The sequence below is a fragment of the Aotus nancymaae genome, unplaced genomic scaffold, assembly GCF_030222135.1.
Source record: "Aotus nancymaae isolate 86718 unplaced genomic scaffold, 86718_ANA_hifiasm-v0.15.2.pri h1tg000057l, whole genome shotgun sequence".
In the NCBI taxonomy this organism is placed as follows: domain Eukaryota; kingdom Metazoa; phylum Chordata; class Mammalia; order Primates; family Aotidae; genus Aotus; species Aotus nancymaae.
Window position 1 is genome coordinate 3160373 of NW_026988471.1, and position 16600 is coordinate 3176972.

At 44.7% G+C, this 16600-nt stretch overlaps 1 protein-coding gene across 2 annotated transcripts in view; it reads left to right on the top strand.

Annotated features, from left to right (window-relative positions):
• Positions 1-15393, top strand: part of DCDC2C (doublecortin domain containing 2C) — a 146072-nt gene extending 130679 nt beyond the window's left edge. For both annotated transcript variants that reach the window (XM_064363825.1, XM_064363826.1), the window contains one exon: positions 14588-15393. In XM_064363825.1, coding sequence (XP_064219895.1) covers positions 14588-14617 — 30 coding nt within the window. In that variant the 3' untranslated portion in view covers positions 14618-15393. The remainder of the gene's footprint in view (positions 1-14587) is intronic.
• The last annotated feature ends 1207 nt before the right edge of the window (positions 15394-16600 follow it).

The following is a 16600-nucleotide window of genomic DNA, read 5'->3' on the forward strand; positions in this document are numbered from 1 at the left end:
ATGAGGAAACTGAGGCATAGAGAAGGAGGTACCCTGGCCAACAAGGTCACAGGTCATTTCCCATGTTGCTGACCTTGCAGCATGGTAGCCGGCACTCACTAACAAGCTACATCTTCTGAGGTTTGAAGGGCCCCTCTCCATGGGTAGGAATGGAAAGCCCAACAGCTCATTCCACAGCTTTGCGTTGTGTCTAAGATCTTTATCAATAACCTTTGTGTTCTTTGGATGTGATTTATAGTGCAAATAAAGCACCTGCAGCCCCCATTAAAAAAAAGTATGGTAATTAAGAGCCTATGAGATAATATGCCCTATGAGGTTATCTAATAGTAAGGATTATCTAATACTATGTGCATTGCATTTCTATGGCCTCCCCGCCCCTCCCTGCCCCTCCCCCCCCTTAATCGTTTATTAAGTGAACCTATGTGTGAGGACCTGAATATTGTTCCTCTTGAAGACAGATATAGGAGTCTTGACCAAAGGAGAGGTTGAGAGGAGCTCTGCTAGCTCACAGGGAGGCAGACAAGCCACACCCCAGTCCTGGCAGAAGCCCATCGCCCATCACGGTGTCTGACTTCTCTTAGAATTCAGACTTGGTTAAAATCAGATTAAATTAACCCTGAGGGGAGCCTGGAAGGGGAAGAGATCATCTCAGAGCTGCCTGAAGGCTACATATGGAGTAGAGGACATCTGGGCCTTGTTGGGCACCAAGAGGCAAAGCCACGTGGAAGGGGAGGCAGCAGGGGCAGGGCCGGGGTGGGGGTCCACTTTGTGTGTCGGAAGCAGGAGCCTGTGACGGGTCAGACAGGGACACAAGAGGGTCATGTGGTTCTCAGGTCCCAAGCTGGAGTGAGAGCTCTCTGTGGGCAGTCATCTTCATGCTGTTCTCTTCTGTGGAGACAGGTCAAGGAACAAAGGAACACAGGCTTACTTGGGACTTGTCATACATTATGCTACTTGGGGTTTCAAATTCAAAATTTCATTGTAATCGTTGATATTCCTTCATTCAACATCTTTCAACAATTTCTACGGAATGTTGGGGGAATGTGCTTTCCGTTGAATCCTAGGGAATGTTTACCTTCTGATCTATTCTTCCTGGTAACTTAAGAGAAAAGATGTCATTCAGTGTGATAAATGCCAACAAGATGAACAGAGAAGCTTTTTCTGCTTTCAAGAAAAGTGGTTTATAAAGCGGTTCCCCCAGATATTAAAGTACAAAGGTGCGATTTTCACCACGTTGGAGCAGAAGCGCCTTTGGGCCCCAGATCGCCACCTAGTGACCAGAAAAGAACCCGCTGGCCGTAACCAGTTTGACGACGTGTCCACCCAGTTTTAGAATGCGGGTCGGAACTGTACCTCTCTTTTCTTCTTGTTATTTCATTTTTAATCGAAGGATGCTGTTCAGGTGACAGTTTGCCCCAGAAAAAATACCAGTGGGCAAAATCTAGCCGGTTTTCCTCTTTCAGCCCTTCCTCTGCCCTTTCAAGTCAAGGTTCTGAGTACTTTTTAAAAAATCACATGAAAGTCTGCAGACCTTTATTGAGCCTTAAGTCGATCAAACATATATGGAACCATCTGCTGTAATCATAATTTAAAAATGTGTGTAGATTATAAAATGTCTTTGTAGACATTTCCTTTTGATTTTTATTTTCACAGTAACAACCTTGCCAGGTGGTTATTCTCAATAGAGTGATTACCTGTCTTGTGCTTGGTGACAAAGGTGACAATAGAAAACAGCGGAAATTCAAGCAGATTGCCTCCTCTTCCCACCTATACTCCATGGCCAGGAAAGTGGTGTGCTGGATGCGGGGCTGGGTGTGGGTGGGTGCCGCTCCCCCTGGGCCATCCTCTTTCTGTGGGCTTGCCTGTGAGTTCCTCATCATGTCAGCACTGGGCAGCCTGGGCAGGTGACTGTGAGTTATTTTATAAGCTCACTGGTTTGTTTCCAAGTGCCCAGTTACCCTTTGGATTCTACTCAATAGCATCATAGTTCAATTACAGCCTTCAAGGTCTCTGAGCTGTTTTTCAGTGTGCTGCGTTACACAGGGCTATCGAAGTTAATCAGCCAGTCCGAGGCCACCAGGAATTGTGGCCCAGCAGGCAGATTTATTTGGGAGGCGGGAATGAGCCCATTTCACACTTCACTTAAAACATGTTACCTTTCCTGCTGAATGCTTACGGCTGTGAGTGGCCATCAATCCTACCAAACTCTATAGAATCAGGTGCTTAAAAGTCCTGGAATTCTTACCACTTGCGACACCTTGTTTCGGAACACTGCAGCGCCTTCTGATATTTTGTGAGGTTGCAAGTTTCATTTTTCTGGGAGAATGAGGCAATTTTAAGTCCCTGAAGTTTAATTCAAGGCGATAATAAGTTTTTCTTTAGCTCACCGGGAATAATTTTTGGCTGTTTGATTGAAGTTATTTTTGTTTGTTTTTGAGAATTAGGAAGCGGAGGGGTATTCAGAAAGAGGGCACAGAAGAAACAAAGAAAATGCCGGTTATTTTCCACAATGATTTTTCAGCCTGCTTTCCTTTGCTTCGAAGTGTTTGCAGTTCCGGCAGCCCCAGCACAGGAACACACGGGCACGCTGCCCAGGGCCTGTGACGCCGGCTGTAGAAATCCTCTTCTTTGGGTGTGTGCAACACATCCGCTTCTTACCTCTCAGTCTCTGTGTGCTGTGAGCCTGAGAATCTGGACGGATCGCGTTTTCAGGCCAGATTCTCATTCCATAAGGCTTCATTAGATGTCTTTTTTTTTTTTTTGCTTTGATTTTAGTCGATCTGGCAACTAAGGAATGCTTAAAAATGAATTAACATTTTTATGATCACAAATTAGCTCGGCTCTGTGATGAACCATTATTGATTGTTGTTCAAAAAGCGACCGGCATTTGGTGACAGAGTTTAGCAGGCAGGAGTGGCCCTCGTGGAGAACAGAGCGCACACTTGCGTGCCCGACCCGCCTTTCTGATCACAGGTTTCCAGTTCAAAAGCACATCTTGCCATGCTGCACGGTTCCTACTATCTTTTCCTGTCTATTTTGACAGCCTCCTTTGACTTGTGATAACAGCTTACTCCAAGCAAAATTAATCATAATGGTTTATTTTTTAATTCTCTTTTTATATCTTTGGGTAAAGCTATAGAGATTTACTTCCCTGAACCAGGCTTCTGCTCATTTTCCCTGCTGTTTTTATGAATTTCCTTAAAGCCACCCTAAGCAGAGTGGAAAATCTCTGGGTTTCAGAGCCTTCAGTCTCTCTTACCCCTTAGAGAACCCTTTTGCCCCTGCGTTTCCTCTTCCTGTTAGGTGGCCGGTGGATGAAACCTCTGCTTTGATGGCTGTTTTCACTTACTGACACATAGTGTGAAATTAAGTCAGTATCAGCTTCTGAAGCTTGCCCTTGAAAGTCTTGGCTTCTGTTGTGGAATGGAAGTGGCCACCTTCTGTGAAGAAGCCATCAGGGGATCTGAATCCTGTTAGTGCCATGTAGGCTGTGAGGGCAGCCCTGGGCCATAGATAAGAATGTTGGCCATGCAGCAAATTATTTCACCGAATATACATCTTACTTTACCCGAGGATAAGGGGAGCTGATGGAAAACCAAATGGTTCATGTGTGCTTGGTGCTTCAGGCCCTGATGTTTGTGCTGAGAATGCTCGTGTATCTATCAGCTTACCTAAATGCTTCTGTGCAGTTTCACAAATATTTGGTCGGTGATAACTTAGGCACGTGGTGTCTCTTTTGATCCTGGAAACTATGAGTGCTTTTATTGGAGGGTTTTTTTTTTTGTTTTTTGTACATCTATGTGGTGGTGTTCTGTGATCTCCTGCTTAGGTGTAAAATGATGCCTAGGACTGCAGTGTGGTGCAGAGGAGAGCCAGCCCTGCATCCAAAAGACCTGGCAGTAGCCCTGGACCTGCTGTCGAGGGGCTGTGCCCACCCAGGCGCATTGCAGAGGCCCCACGTCCTCACTGGTAAGATGAGGCCAAAGAATTAGATTCTCCTTCTTGGTTCCAACTCTTAGGAGATTTGTGAACGCCACACAGGTTCAGCCCTTCCGCTTGTCTTCATGAGCCTGATGGGCATGAGCAGAGAGCTGCCCCCACAGCCCCGACCCCACCCCATGCGGCTGCGCAGGGTAAAAGGGAGCCGTGGGGCCAGAGGCTTGGTGGTCCATTTGGGCTGTGTGGTGGGATTGACCTTGACTCACTAGGGGTGGTTGTTTGAGCTCTGAAACCAGACTCCTTGCCTTTACACAGAGCAAGAGCCAAACAATTCTAGAGGAGCGTTCGCTACATTTTTCTTCTCCTCAGACACTTTGCTTACTACTACATGTAACTCTTCTGAGAATCTCAAATTTCTATTTCTTTCTTTGTTGGCATAACTCACTCATTTCCTGTATGGCAACAAACTGAGGATGCAGGATCAAGAGAGGCGACAGCTGCCAGGTGGGCCTTCCTCAGCTGGCCAGTAGTGTGGAGTCCGTGTGCAGTGGGAGGGTTGGTTCTGTACAGGAACAGGACAGCCCCTCTGAAGGACAGAGGATGTGGACACAGATCCTGGGAGGTGAGGAAGTGTGGGGTAGGGCCTGTGCACATCTTTTCTGAGTGCTCTTATTTTCATACACAGAGGCAGGACTGTGAACTGTGAGTGTGGATGGGGGGAGGTGGAGCTTTGAAGAAAAAGGAAGCATGAGATAGTTACTTGGAAGAGTGAGCTTTTGAAAGAACAGGAGAAACGATCCAGGTTATGTTGTAGCACTAAGGAGCCCTTGAAGTTAGTGATCGTGAATGGAAGGTGTGAGTCCAGGGGCAGACAGTGGCTCCAGAGTTGGTAAAGGAGGATGTGGACAATTAGGGGTGGGAGTATGAAATGGCGGCAGGGCTGGTGGAACAGAGGTGCTGATGAGGTAGGAGAATTGGACTGGAGGCATTAGAGGGAGAGGGCTGTAAAGACGGGAGGGTGGAATTGAGGTGGGTCAGAATTCCTGGTAATCACAGGGTCTAGGGTGTGGTCTGTGGTAAGGAGCAGGATCATGAGATGTGATGAGGCCGAGGCACTGAGAAACCAGGACTGGAAGGTTTGTACTGAGTAGCTGTTGTGGTCTCCAAGGATTATGACAGAGAGAGAAAGGAGAGAGAGAAAAAGAGAGAGAAAAAGAGAGAGAGAGAGAAACCAAGGGCTAACATGAGCTAGGAGTAAGGGGTGTGGCCTGCAGCTCAGTAGATGACTACTCGAAAGAAACGGGGATGGATGGTAGAGTCTGATGTCAGGAACTTCCAAGAGGCTGAAGGGTTTTAGGGAGGAGGATGGGGCAAGGATCTGGAGACTGGTGGGTACAAGCAGGAGTGGCCGGTGGTTCAAGTGTGTGGAAGAGAAAGGCATCATTTGAGAGGGTACTGTGGGGCTGTGTCCTCAGGAGAGTCAGACTCTGAAGTATGTCTTAAAAGTCTGAAAAACACATATGCCATTTGAACCAGCCATCCCCGTCTAGAAGTTTGCCCCAAGGTTACAAAATTAGAGCTAAGTTTTTATCCCCTGTTGTTAGACTTATTTAGGTTACAACTTGTATCACGTGGTGGGTTTATGATTTATATTTATTTCCAGTTTTTGGCTTTGCTCTGTTTCTCAGATTTTCTATGATGAGCATGTCTGAATACAGAAAATAAAAATATTTTTATATTTTAAGAATAAAAAAGTCTATAGTGGTTGCAGGAGAGATCGTTAGGTTAACCTGTTATTCTAGGGCACAGAGGACAGGAAAGCCTTCAAGCCACCATCGGAGATTTTGTGAATTCAAACCACTTTTTGATGTAAATTGTAACCCCGATAAGGACTTGGTAAGGTCTTTGCTGATTTATTTAGAAATGTTCTAGCCCACAGAGAAATCAGTTGCCTAGGTAATAGTTACCAAATATAGAAATTAAATGCTATCTAACTCCGGGTTTCTGACTTTTCATGAACTAATTATACCTTCAACCAAAACATTTGATTTATTTTCACAAATTTGAGCCTGACGTCTTAATTCACAACTAGCAGCTGCTGGGGCTTCTGGCAGCCACAAAAATAAGTGAAAATAAAAACTAGGTTTTAAACCGAGTATTGACTACAGTACTTACATAATGTTCAAATCACATAATACTTTAAAATGTACAATTGAGGAAATTCTTTGTGGACAAAGGCAGTGGTTTTTCCGACCTCATCCTGCTGTTATGGTAAGTCTGATTCCTTGTGGCCTCTGACCTCACACGATTGTAATCAAAACCAGCCTTCTCTTGAAACTCTTCATTCCTGTTCATTTTTCCCTCTGCTCCAATTTTCAGATTTCCCCAGCTGCTTCTGTTGGCAGTTTAATCTCTCCAACCAGCTCTTCTGACGGCTTCTGGAATTCCTCCTTCCCGGCTGTCAGCTCCTGCATCTGCTCTCACACGTCTTTTTCATCTCACTCGCCAAGATGTCAGGGATTCAGAACAGCCTCCGTCTAGTTATTTGGCTACTGAGTTCAATGGAACCGAAGTGCTTATTAGCAAAGAGATTTCTGTGTTAATTATGCTGATAGGAGCTTTGACACACAGATACACTTATGGGCATATTTCTAGACTAGAACAAATATTTTCCTGCTAAGTTGCTGAATTGGCAGAGACGCCCACAGACTTCACAATACCTGAGATCAAAGTAGAATTGTTGGAGAAGCTGTTCCATGGGGAAATCTGTGGAAAGTTTTATTGCATTTATTGATGTGATACTTGTGTGCATTTGTGTGTTTTATCTTGTGAGTGTTGGTGCAAACATACATTTGTACTTTTGGTATTTTTCATCTTAGAGTGAGTATTCCTTTATTGCTATTTACTGTTGAGGTTTGACAAAGCAGCTGCTACGTAAGCCGAGCCGGTTTACACTTGCTGGTTGCTCACAGAGAACGCCCAGCACCTGCATTTTACTGGTCACCTGGAAAGACCCTGTCACCTCCTAAATCTCATAGAGAGCACAGGAAATGCCACCACGTGTGGCTGGCTGCCTGCTGTGAAATCCTATGAGGAAGAAGGGAAAGAAAACGTAATTCAAGTAAAATATGCTTTTTGGGGGGAAGAAAAATAAGATCAAAATTCTGCCAGTGCCCTGTAATCTCAGAAGGTACAATTTGCATAATGTTGGCATGACTTTCTGCAGAATAAAAGCATAATTATATTTTTTACTGAAATTGGCCCTAAATGTTCTCTAAGCTAGTCAGAATGGGTACATTCCAGTAATTCTTTTATCTGTAGATCTTATATTAGAGTGTGATGGTTTCACACTTTTTGGTCAGCTTACTAATGTCTGGATTTTTGTTGTTATTTGCTTGGTTCCAGTCTCTCTCAAGAACCTCAGCAAGAGTGAAAAAGTGGTTCTGTTTCCTGGTAAAAGAACCTATGACCAGTGCTCACTCACGGACCCTTCTGTGTGACGCAGGGCACGGCGCAGGTGGCCACTCTGCGACTTTCTCAGTGAAAGTGTCTGCAGCGAGGCCCCGGTGATTCACTGCCCCACAGGGGGTGTCGCCAAGCTTCCCACTGAGAGGCAGCCATCCCCTGTGCTCATGTGGCCTTTGAATAAACCACGCTCCATGACTATGCATGGAGCCCTCTAAGCCATCTTGCATATGGCAAGCTTCAGGTCAGCTGACAAATGAAGATTTTGGCGTACCGTACGGTGGCACGATCTGTCAGTCAACAATGCAGCTTTGCCAGATTTTCCGTCGTTCAGTTATTTTAATCTTTCACTGCATTTACTCTTATAATATTTTGTAAAGAAAAGCTCCTGAAACTTGTGATAAGAAGTGTAAGTTTTAGACAACAGACTTTAGACACACATGAGTGTCCTTAGGGGACACATTTTCAGCCACTCAGGTGCCTGTTGGGTTGTGGGCTGAGTTCTGAAAGAACACTAACAGAGCACACAGATGCAACGCCAGGAACGTCTCCTAGATGATTGGATTTAAAAGGCAAGGTGAACGCCAAAGTTTTTGAAAATGCATTTTACTCTGTAGTAACACAGCACAAATATTATTTTATATTAATATTTTACATTACACAAGATATTAATATTCATATACATACATTTTAATATCTTAAATCTATTTTTAATTCTGCACATTCTAATCTTATGTGTTTTGGGGAATGCTTATGTGTGGGACTGGCAGACTGCTGGTTCATTCATTATGTATTTTTTATTCTTTTATTTATCAAACGTCTTTTTGAGTTTCTTTCATGTGCCAGGCTGAGCTGGGCACTTCAGAAACAAAGATGAGTCAACGCAATCCCTGTGCTCTATTGCTGGCAGTCTAGTGGAAAGACTTGACACAGAGAATCATGCCCAGGTGCAAGAGAGCGCTAAGTTAGTGTGCGGCGTCAGCAGCCGGCAGGCCTCCCTGTGGGGTTAGCAGGGGGTCGCTTCGCCCTCAGAGCACTCAGCCCCTGCCTTTTGCTTGGCACATAGTCATACATCACAACGTGTGACAGTCTTTGTATTGTCTTCAATAACAACCCCCTTTTTATGTTTAAGCTTTTAAGTGATAATGACTATCATATCATGTATGTATCAATGTTCTCCATTCACAGTGCGCTTTCATTGTCATATCATCTTAATCCTACAGTTCCTAAAGATCCGTGTTTGTATCTCTATTTGCAAAGAAAGAATTAACTGAAACCCAGTTGCAGTTAAAGGAAGGTGACCGGTTCAAGATTAATCTGAAAGTAGACAGAGGCACCAGGACTTGTGTGCCATTAATCATTTTTAAAAACAAAAAGACAATATGGAACTGCTGACCCTGGGCCAAGTGCTATCCAGAATGTGGAGGGAATCCACTGGAATGAGGCTCAGTTTTGTTTTTCTCAAGAAGCTCGTGTGTATTGGGATTGGGGCACAGATCCATAGACAAGAAAGTCGAGTAAGAGAGATAAATGTTAAAATAGAGGCGTGTACTGGATGCCCTGGAAATATACTACAGAGAGGACAATCGACTGGGCCTGGGAGGGGGGCTGCAGGGATTTATAGAGTGTGTTATAAAGGAGAGGACTGCAAAAACGAATTGGGAAGGGCTGGTAGGAGGAATTTGCCAACTTGACAGAGTGGGGAAGGGGATGGTGGGCAGAGGAGTTAGCATAGCCAAGTGCATGGAAGAGTGAGGGTGCATTCGCAATGAGTTTGGTGCAGTTGGAGCAAAAAGTGAATGTGCCTCAGGAAGGAATAGTATGTGAAGAAGATGGAGATACAAACAAGGTTCAGTTCTTAAGGTCCATCAGTGAGAAAAGGCAAGGCTAATTTATAGTAAAAAAAAATCAATCCCCAATCTCAGTGGCTTTCCACAATAAATCCTTATTTCTTGATCACAACAGCCTACTGTGAATTGGAGGCTTTCCTGGGTGGCTCTCCTCCACATGGTGACTCAGGGATCCTTGATTTTGTGATGCTGCTGTCCTTAACACATGGTCTCTGAGTTTGCTACAGGAGGAGAAAGGGAAGACATAAGGAAGCCACATTAGATACCCAGTCATCTCAGCCCAGAAGGGACACACCACCTTTCATGTCCCTTTGGTCTGAACTAGTCGCCTGGCTCCATTTTGCTGTGCACTGTCTGGTAACACAGTCAGGGCAGCTCTACATCAACATAAGGATTCTGGTCTTTATCTTGTAGGAAATGCTAAAGCAGGGAGATGATGTGACCACATTTATGTTTCTAAGAAGTGCTGTGACAGCAGTGAGAGAAGGGAAAGGGATGAGAGGATTATGTGCATGCCCCATATTCTCTATCAGGTATGAAGGGGCTAGACAGGAAGTGACAGATTCCTGGGAGTAGACAAAATTGACCGCACGTAGCTGCACAGTGGATATGGGCAGCGAGAGTGAAATTGGAGTGGAGGTTTCTAGTTTGGGTCTGGGCGTTCCTTCTGAAAACAAGGGGATGAGCAGGTTTTGGGGAAGGGAGTGTGTGAACGTGCTGAGTTCTCCATGTCAGCTGAGCTACCTGGCCCCTCTCAGGTTCTACAAGGCTTCTCACTGAAGACATCTTTTCAAGTGTTATTTCAAAGAGTGTTGTTTTCAGTTTTCAGGAGTATCTTTTTAATTTCTCTGCCAAATGGCATTCGTCCCATAGGAAAGTTAGTGTTAGCTTCGGGAAATGTAGTTTGGCTGGTGAAAGGTTGATTGCATGGGGTATTCTTCCTGAGCTCCAAAGGCTGGTTCTCATGTGTTGGGGTCTACTGTGAAGAACATGGCCTCTAGATTCTCCTGCACTCTGATTTCTTTCTTTTTCATTTTACTGAAAATGCCTTTTTCTGTTTTACTGACTCATAGAAAAAGCAACAGTCTTCCCTGCGACTTCTCAATTTTTAAATGACTGTTGGATTGTGTCTGTGTAATTAACATTTGGTAACACAACTTTGATTCTAGCTCCTCTGATGGTATTGCGTCCTATTTTGTGCTTGTTGGAGATAATGCATACAAAAACACATTGCACGTGTAATACCCTATGTGGAAAATATTTTTGTTAGTATTACCACTGTCACTACAAAGTCAGTAATACAGCAGCAATATTTGTCTTTTTTGATTTATTTCAGTTGGTTTAGATGGCTACTGTGTTTATTGGTGATTTTGTTGTTTTATTTTGTTCACTGAAAACAAGAAAAGGAACCATATGACTTTCTAGAGGAAAAAAATGCACCTGTACTACTAGAAACCCCAGTAGAAATGGAAGCCCGTAACAAACCACCGATGGGACAATCACAAGAAAAATCGTCACCAAGACAAGAACAACAAACACCTGAGGAGCAAGAGTCCTCCGAGCAGCCATACCTGGAACAGCCATACCGAGAGCAGACACCTCAGACTCCAGAGTCCCCCACGCAGCCATGCCTGGGACAATCACACCAAGATCAGACACCTGAGAGGCCGGAGTCCTCCACACAGCCGTCCTTGGGACAGTCGTCCTGAGTGCAGACACCTGAGATGCGAGAGTCTTCCACACAGCCGTCCTTGGGACAGTCATCCCAAGTGCAGACATCTGAGATGCCAGAGTCCCCCACGCAGCCATCCTTGGGACAGTCATCCCGCGAGCAGACACCTGAGACTCTGGAGTCCCCCATGCAGCTGTTCTCAGGACAGTCATCCTGAGTTCAGACACCTGAAAGGCCAGAGTCCCCCATGCAGCCATCCTTGGGACAGTCATACTGAGAGCAGACACCTGAGAGGCCAGAGTTGCCCACTCAGCTATGCCTGGCATGGTCGTCTCAGAAATACACGACTCAGGGGGTAACAAATAACACAACAAATCCCATGAGAACAAAATGCCAGCCGTGTTGTGAAGAAAACAAACTAGGAAGGATCACGAGACAAATGAAAATAAAAGTAGACATTTTTTTACATTATGCTAAAGAGGTTTACTGGTGGAATATTAAAATTGTGAATTTCATATTTTGGTGGCAAGACTTAAAGTTTTTAAAAACATGTTGTAAGCCTAAATTCATCTGGAATTCCTTTCTCTAGTCCCTAACTGTGCAAGTCTGGGAGGGAAGAGGGTGGAGGGTGAGACTGGGTGAAGTACTGCCTGTTGGGGCAGACCTTCTCCTCTTACGCTGTCAGCCCATACCTGGCATTCCAGAGTGACTTGGCCACCTTACAAATGGCACGTGTCACATAGTTATCTGTAATTTATTCTTCCTTTTAAAAAGTGAATTAAGGCATATTATAATAACTATGCATGTCTATTTTTATCTACACACAAAACACACATATATGTACATATCTTTGCCAACATAGGTACATATATATGGCTTGTATGTCCTAAATGGACTGTAGAAACCTATGTACATTTTTGGTGGCTAAGAGAATGGACTCTCAAGTCAGTATGCAGATTGGGCTTCTCCCCTCATTAAGGTCCATGTCTCAGTTTAGAGCTAATAATAATAACTAACCCATAGGCTGTTGGGAGAATTGCTTATCATAAGCAGAAAGGTCCTGGACACGCAAAAGGCACTAAGAAATGTCAGCTACTCCAGTTACTCCATGTGGGTGGGTGTCTTTTGTTTCTGTTACCAAGCGAGAGAAGACAGGCATACTCCCTGCTAAGATGAGGCCTGCCCTTGACTTCAGATTAGCTGAGCTTCCTGCCGGCCAGCTCAAAGATGGCAACGGGGATTCTAGGATGGTCCAAGTCCTGTTGAAGATCAGACCAGTCTCACACCATATGCCAATTAGTGGTATAGACAGTGTTGCGCATGGAAGGAGAAAGAAAAACTATTATTCACCATATTTCCATTTCTGGATTTGTTGTTAGACTTCACTGGAGCGTTTGTTACACTTTAAGGGGGAAATTTGTGATCAAATAGAAACCAACGCCATCTCATCTTGAGTGTTTTTTAATTAATAAGTTTCTGCTGGAGAGCACATCTACTTTGACTTGACTCCATGGTAAGTATATAGTATATATTTTAGTGCTGGAAAAGAGCTTTGAAGCACTGCATTTCTCATTGCTTTCGTGGGCGAATTCTCTTCCAGTGCCCTAGTGCCTGCGGTTTAGACCAGCAAGCTGCTGTGGAAGGAACGGGTTAGGGCTAGAGAGCCAGGCCCTGGCCTGTGCGCCACCGTTTGTTGACCACAGGGTCTTGAACAATTTACTTTTCCTCCCTGAACGTTAGCTGTCTTCTGTAAAATGGGAACAATAGGATCATAGACTGTTAGAGCTGGAAACAAATTCCGAGATCAGAGAATTTCCAACAGACATTGTACTGTGAAGTACCCATAGGGATTATGTGGCTTGCCTGAAGTCACATGAGACCTGTAGCTTGGAGGGAGCAAGGATGGGACTGGAACTCATGTTTTTCTTTCCTTCCTCCCTCCCTCCCTCCTTCCCTTCCTCCTCCTCTTCTGCTTCCTCCTCCCCTCCTCCTTCTTTGTCATCTTCTTTCTTCTCCCCATACCTGTCCTCTTCTTCCTTCTTCTTCTCTGCTCCCTCCTTCCCTCCCCTGCTCCCTTCCTCCTCCTCCTCCTCCTTCTCCTCCTCCTCCTCCTCGTCCTTCTCCTCCTCCTCCTTCTCTTCCTCCTCCTTCTCCTCCTCCTCCTTCTCCTCCTCCTCCTCCTCCTCCTTCTCCTCCTCCTCCTTCTCCTCTTCCTTCTCCTCCTCCTCCTCCTCCTTCTCTTCCTCCTCCTTCTTCTCCTCTTCCTTCTCCTCCTCCTCCTTCTCCTCCTCCTCCTCCTCCTCCTTCTCCTCCTCCTCCTTCTCCTCTTCCTTCTCCTCCTCCTCCTCCTCCTTCTCTTCCTCCTCCTTCTTCTCCTCTTCCTTCTCCTCCTCCTCCTTCTCCTCCTCCTCCTTCTCCTCTTCCTTCTCCTCCTCCTCCTCCTTCTCTTCCTCCTCCTTCTTCTCCTCTTCCTCCTCCTCCTTCTCCTCCTCCTCCTCCTTCTCCTCCTCCTCCTCCTCCTCCTCCTCCTCCTTCTCCTCCTCCTCCTCCTCCTCCTCCTCCTTCTCCTCCTCCTCCTCCTCCTTCTCCTCCTCCTCCTTCTCCTCCTCCTCCTCCTTCTCTTCCTCCTCCTTCTTCTCCTCTTCCTTCTCCTCCTCCTCCTTCTCCTCCTCCTCCTCCTTCTCCTCCTCCTCTTTCTCCTCCTCCTCCTTCTTCTCCTCCTCCTCCTTCTCCTCTTCCTTCTCCTCGTCCTCCTCCTCCTCCTCTTCCTCCTTATCCTCCTCCTCTTCCTCCTCCTCCTCCTCCTCCTTTTTCTCTTGACACGATCTTGCTCTATTGCTCAGGCTGGAGTGCAGTGGCACAATGGCAGGCTCAAGCATACTCCCACCCCAGCCTCCCGTGTAGCTGAGACTACAGGCGTGAGCTATCATGTCTGACTACTTTTATTGGAGAGATGGAGTCTTACTATGTTGCTCAGGCTTCTTCTTTACTAAAATCTGATTTCAGGTCTATTATAGTACTCTATCTTCCTTAGTATAGAATTGTTGTATGAATCAAGTGGAATTAAACTCTGAACATTTTGCTAGAGGTAAAAGAGAATCATTTTACTTAATGGATACATAATAAAAAAAATTTTAAATGTTGTCTCTAGATATTCATGTTTGGGGCTTAGTTTTAGAGTGGTCTTTGTACTAGGAAGATGGCTTAAATAGCTCTTCAAAAGAGTTATTCAGCATCATAATTGAACCAAGCAATGCAGATTCAAACAGTGCTGTAGACTCAGCACACTCAACCTGGTTGGTCAGGATGGGGGCTGTGGGGTGAGAAGCGGGAGAAGATGAAGGAAGGGGCAGAGGAATGGCAAGCGGTGTTCAGATGAACTGAAGTGGAGCGGCCACCAGCACTGCACACAATCTGATTTTGAAATCAGTGCTCCAGGTTGTTTCCTGCGGTCGTTCTGCGTGTGGCATGTTGCCGTTGTGTGTGCCGTGAGGAGCTGTGTGCGCTGCAGGTCCCAGGGCCCACCCCGCCCTTCACTGGAACAACACCCAGAATCCAGACTTTGACATAAATGTCAGCTCCTGGGAGAACCAGAAGCAAACTGTGGCCAGATCACAGCTTGGAGATGTTTTCTGTTAACCTGCTTTCCTATGTCTTTCAGATGGCCCCGGAGTGGAAACCTGTAGATTAACAAAACCACCTTTATTTATCTACCTGAAGTCACTTTTCTTCAACCATGCGGCTTCCGTCTCACATATGGACATGTTAACAGCAAGAAAATCACATCTAGGGTGAAAATAAAGCCCCACACAGTGGTGTCTTCTCAAAAGCTAAGGACAAGTTTTCCCAGTTGAGCCCCATATTCTTCTTATTCCCTTTCTTGGTGATATTTCTTTTTAGTAAACATTTTAAAGATGAAACATGGTTGTTTATCATTAAGCCCCATAAAGATCATCCTGAAAGTGAGAGGAATTTGAAAAACACTGTGTGTATTTTTCCCTCACGAGTTTTTTTTTCCTGGAATGTGTATGGGAAGGTATCTCGTTTGTATGTAACTTGGAGGTTGTCACAAAAACAGGTACTGATAATCTTTGCTATGTGAAGTTTAAAGTATAAAAATACTTTACCTTCTGAATGACTAGTTCAACGTGAAAAGAAAAAAAATCCAGGGTTAGCTGGTGACATGGTTTGACTGTATGTCCCCACCCAAATCTCACTCAAATTGCTGTTTGAACAGGACAGAATGAGATATTGATGCTGATGCAGGCACAGTCATAGGTTAGATGGTGGTAATCTCTCTGGTGGCTTTCACATTTTCACATGAAGCATACAGTCATGTCAGCAATTAAGAGTGAAGAGAGGATGTAAGAAATTTTAAGAGAGCAAAGGATATGCAATAAAAGGTTAAGTAAACTTACAAGAAAAATGGACAATGACGAATGCCAATTTAAAGGTTATATCTTGAGATTTTGTTACTGTAAAGTGATCCTGATCCAGACCCCAAGAGAGGGTTCTTTGATCTTGCACAAGAAAGAATTCAGGACAAGTCCACAGTGCAAAGTGAAAGCAAATTTATTAAGAAAATAAAGGAATAAAAGAATGGTTACTCCATAGGCAGAGCAGCCCCAAAGGCTGCTGATTGCCTATTTTTATGGTTATTTCTTAATTATATGTTATTGACAAGGGATCGATTATTCATGCGTCCCATTTTTCAACCACATAGGGAAAGTTCTTGACATTGCCATGGCATTTGTAAACTATCATGGTGCTGGTGAGGGTGTAGCAGTGAGGCTAATCAGAGGTCACTCTCGTTGCCATCTTGGTTTTGGTGGGTTTTGGCCAGCTTCTTTACTGTAGCCTGTTTTATCAGCAAGGTCTTTATGACCTGTGTCTTGTGCTAACCTCTGATCTCATCTTGTGACTAGAATACCTAACCATCTGGGAACGTAGCCCAGAAGGTCTCAGCCTCATTTTACCCAGCCCCTATTCAAGATAGAGTTGCTCTTGTTCAAACACCCCTGACAATTTGAAAAGAAAAAATGGAAAGGAAAATAAGGATGATAAACTCATCAAGTTGGAAGATGAGAGAGCTTTCTTTGAGACAAAGTTGGCAATCGTAGAGGATAGCTTAGGGAGGTATGAAAGAGAATATGTGATATTTTCAGATCTCGAGAAATTTTAATAATGAAGGCTAGGCTAGATAGTTATACAATTGCTTTTAAAATATAAGACTAGGAAAAAGATTATAAGTTGCTATTATATCAGGAAAAATGACGGTGCCTAAAGAAGTACAACATAGGAAGAGAAAGTTTAAGGGGGTTCTGGAGTGAAGAGCTTCTTGGGGGACACGCCTTGAAGCTGTTGGCATGGAGTCAATAGTAAGTACTGTTGGACATCATCTTTTCTTTTTCTAATCATACTTTAAGTTCTGGGATACGTGTGCAGAATGTGCAGGTTTGTTGCATAGGTATACACATGCCATCATGGTTTGCTATACCCATCAACCTGTCATCTACATTAGGTATTTCTCCTAATGCTCTCCCTCCCCTAGACCCCCCACCCCTTGACATGCCCTGGTGTGTGACGTTCCCCTCCCTGTGTCCATGTGTTCTCATTATTCAACTCCCACTTATGAGTGAGAACATGTGGTGTTTGATTTTCTGTTGCAGTGTTC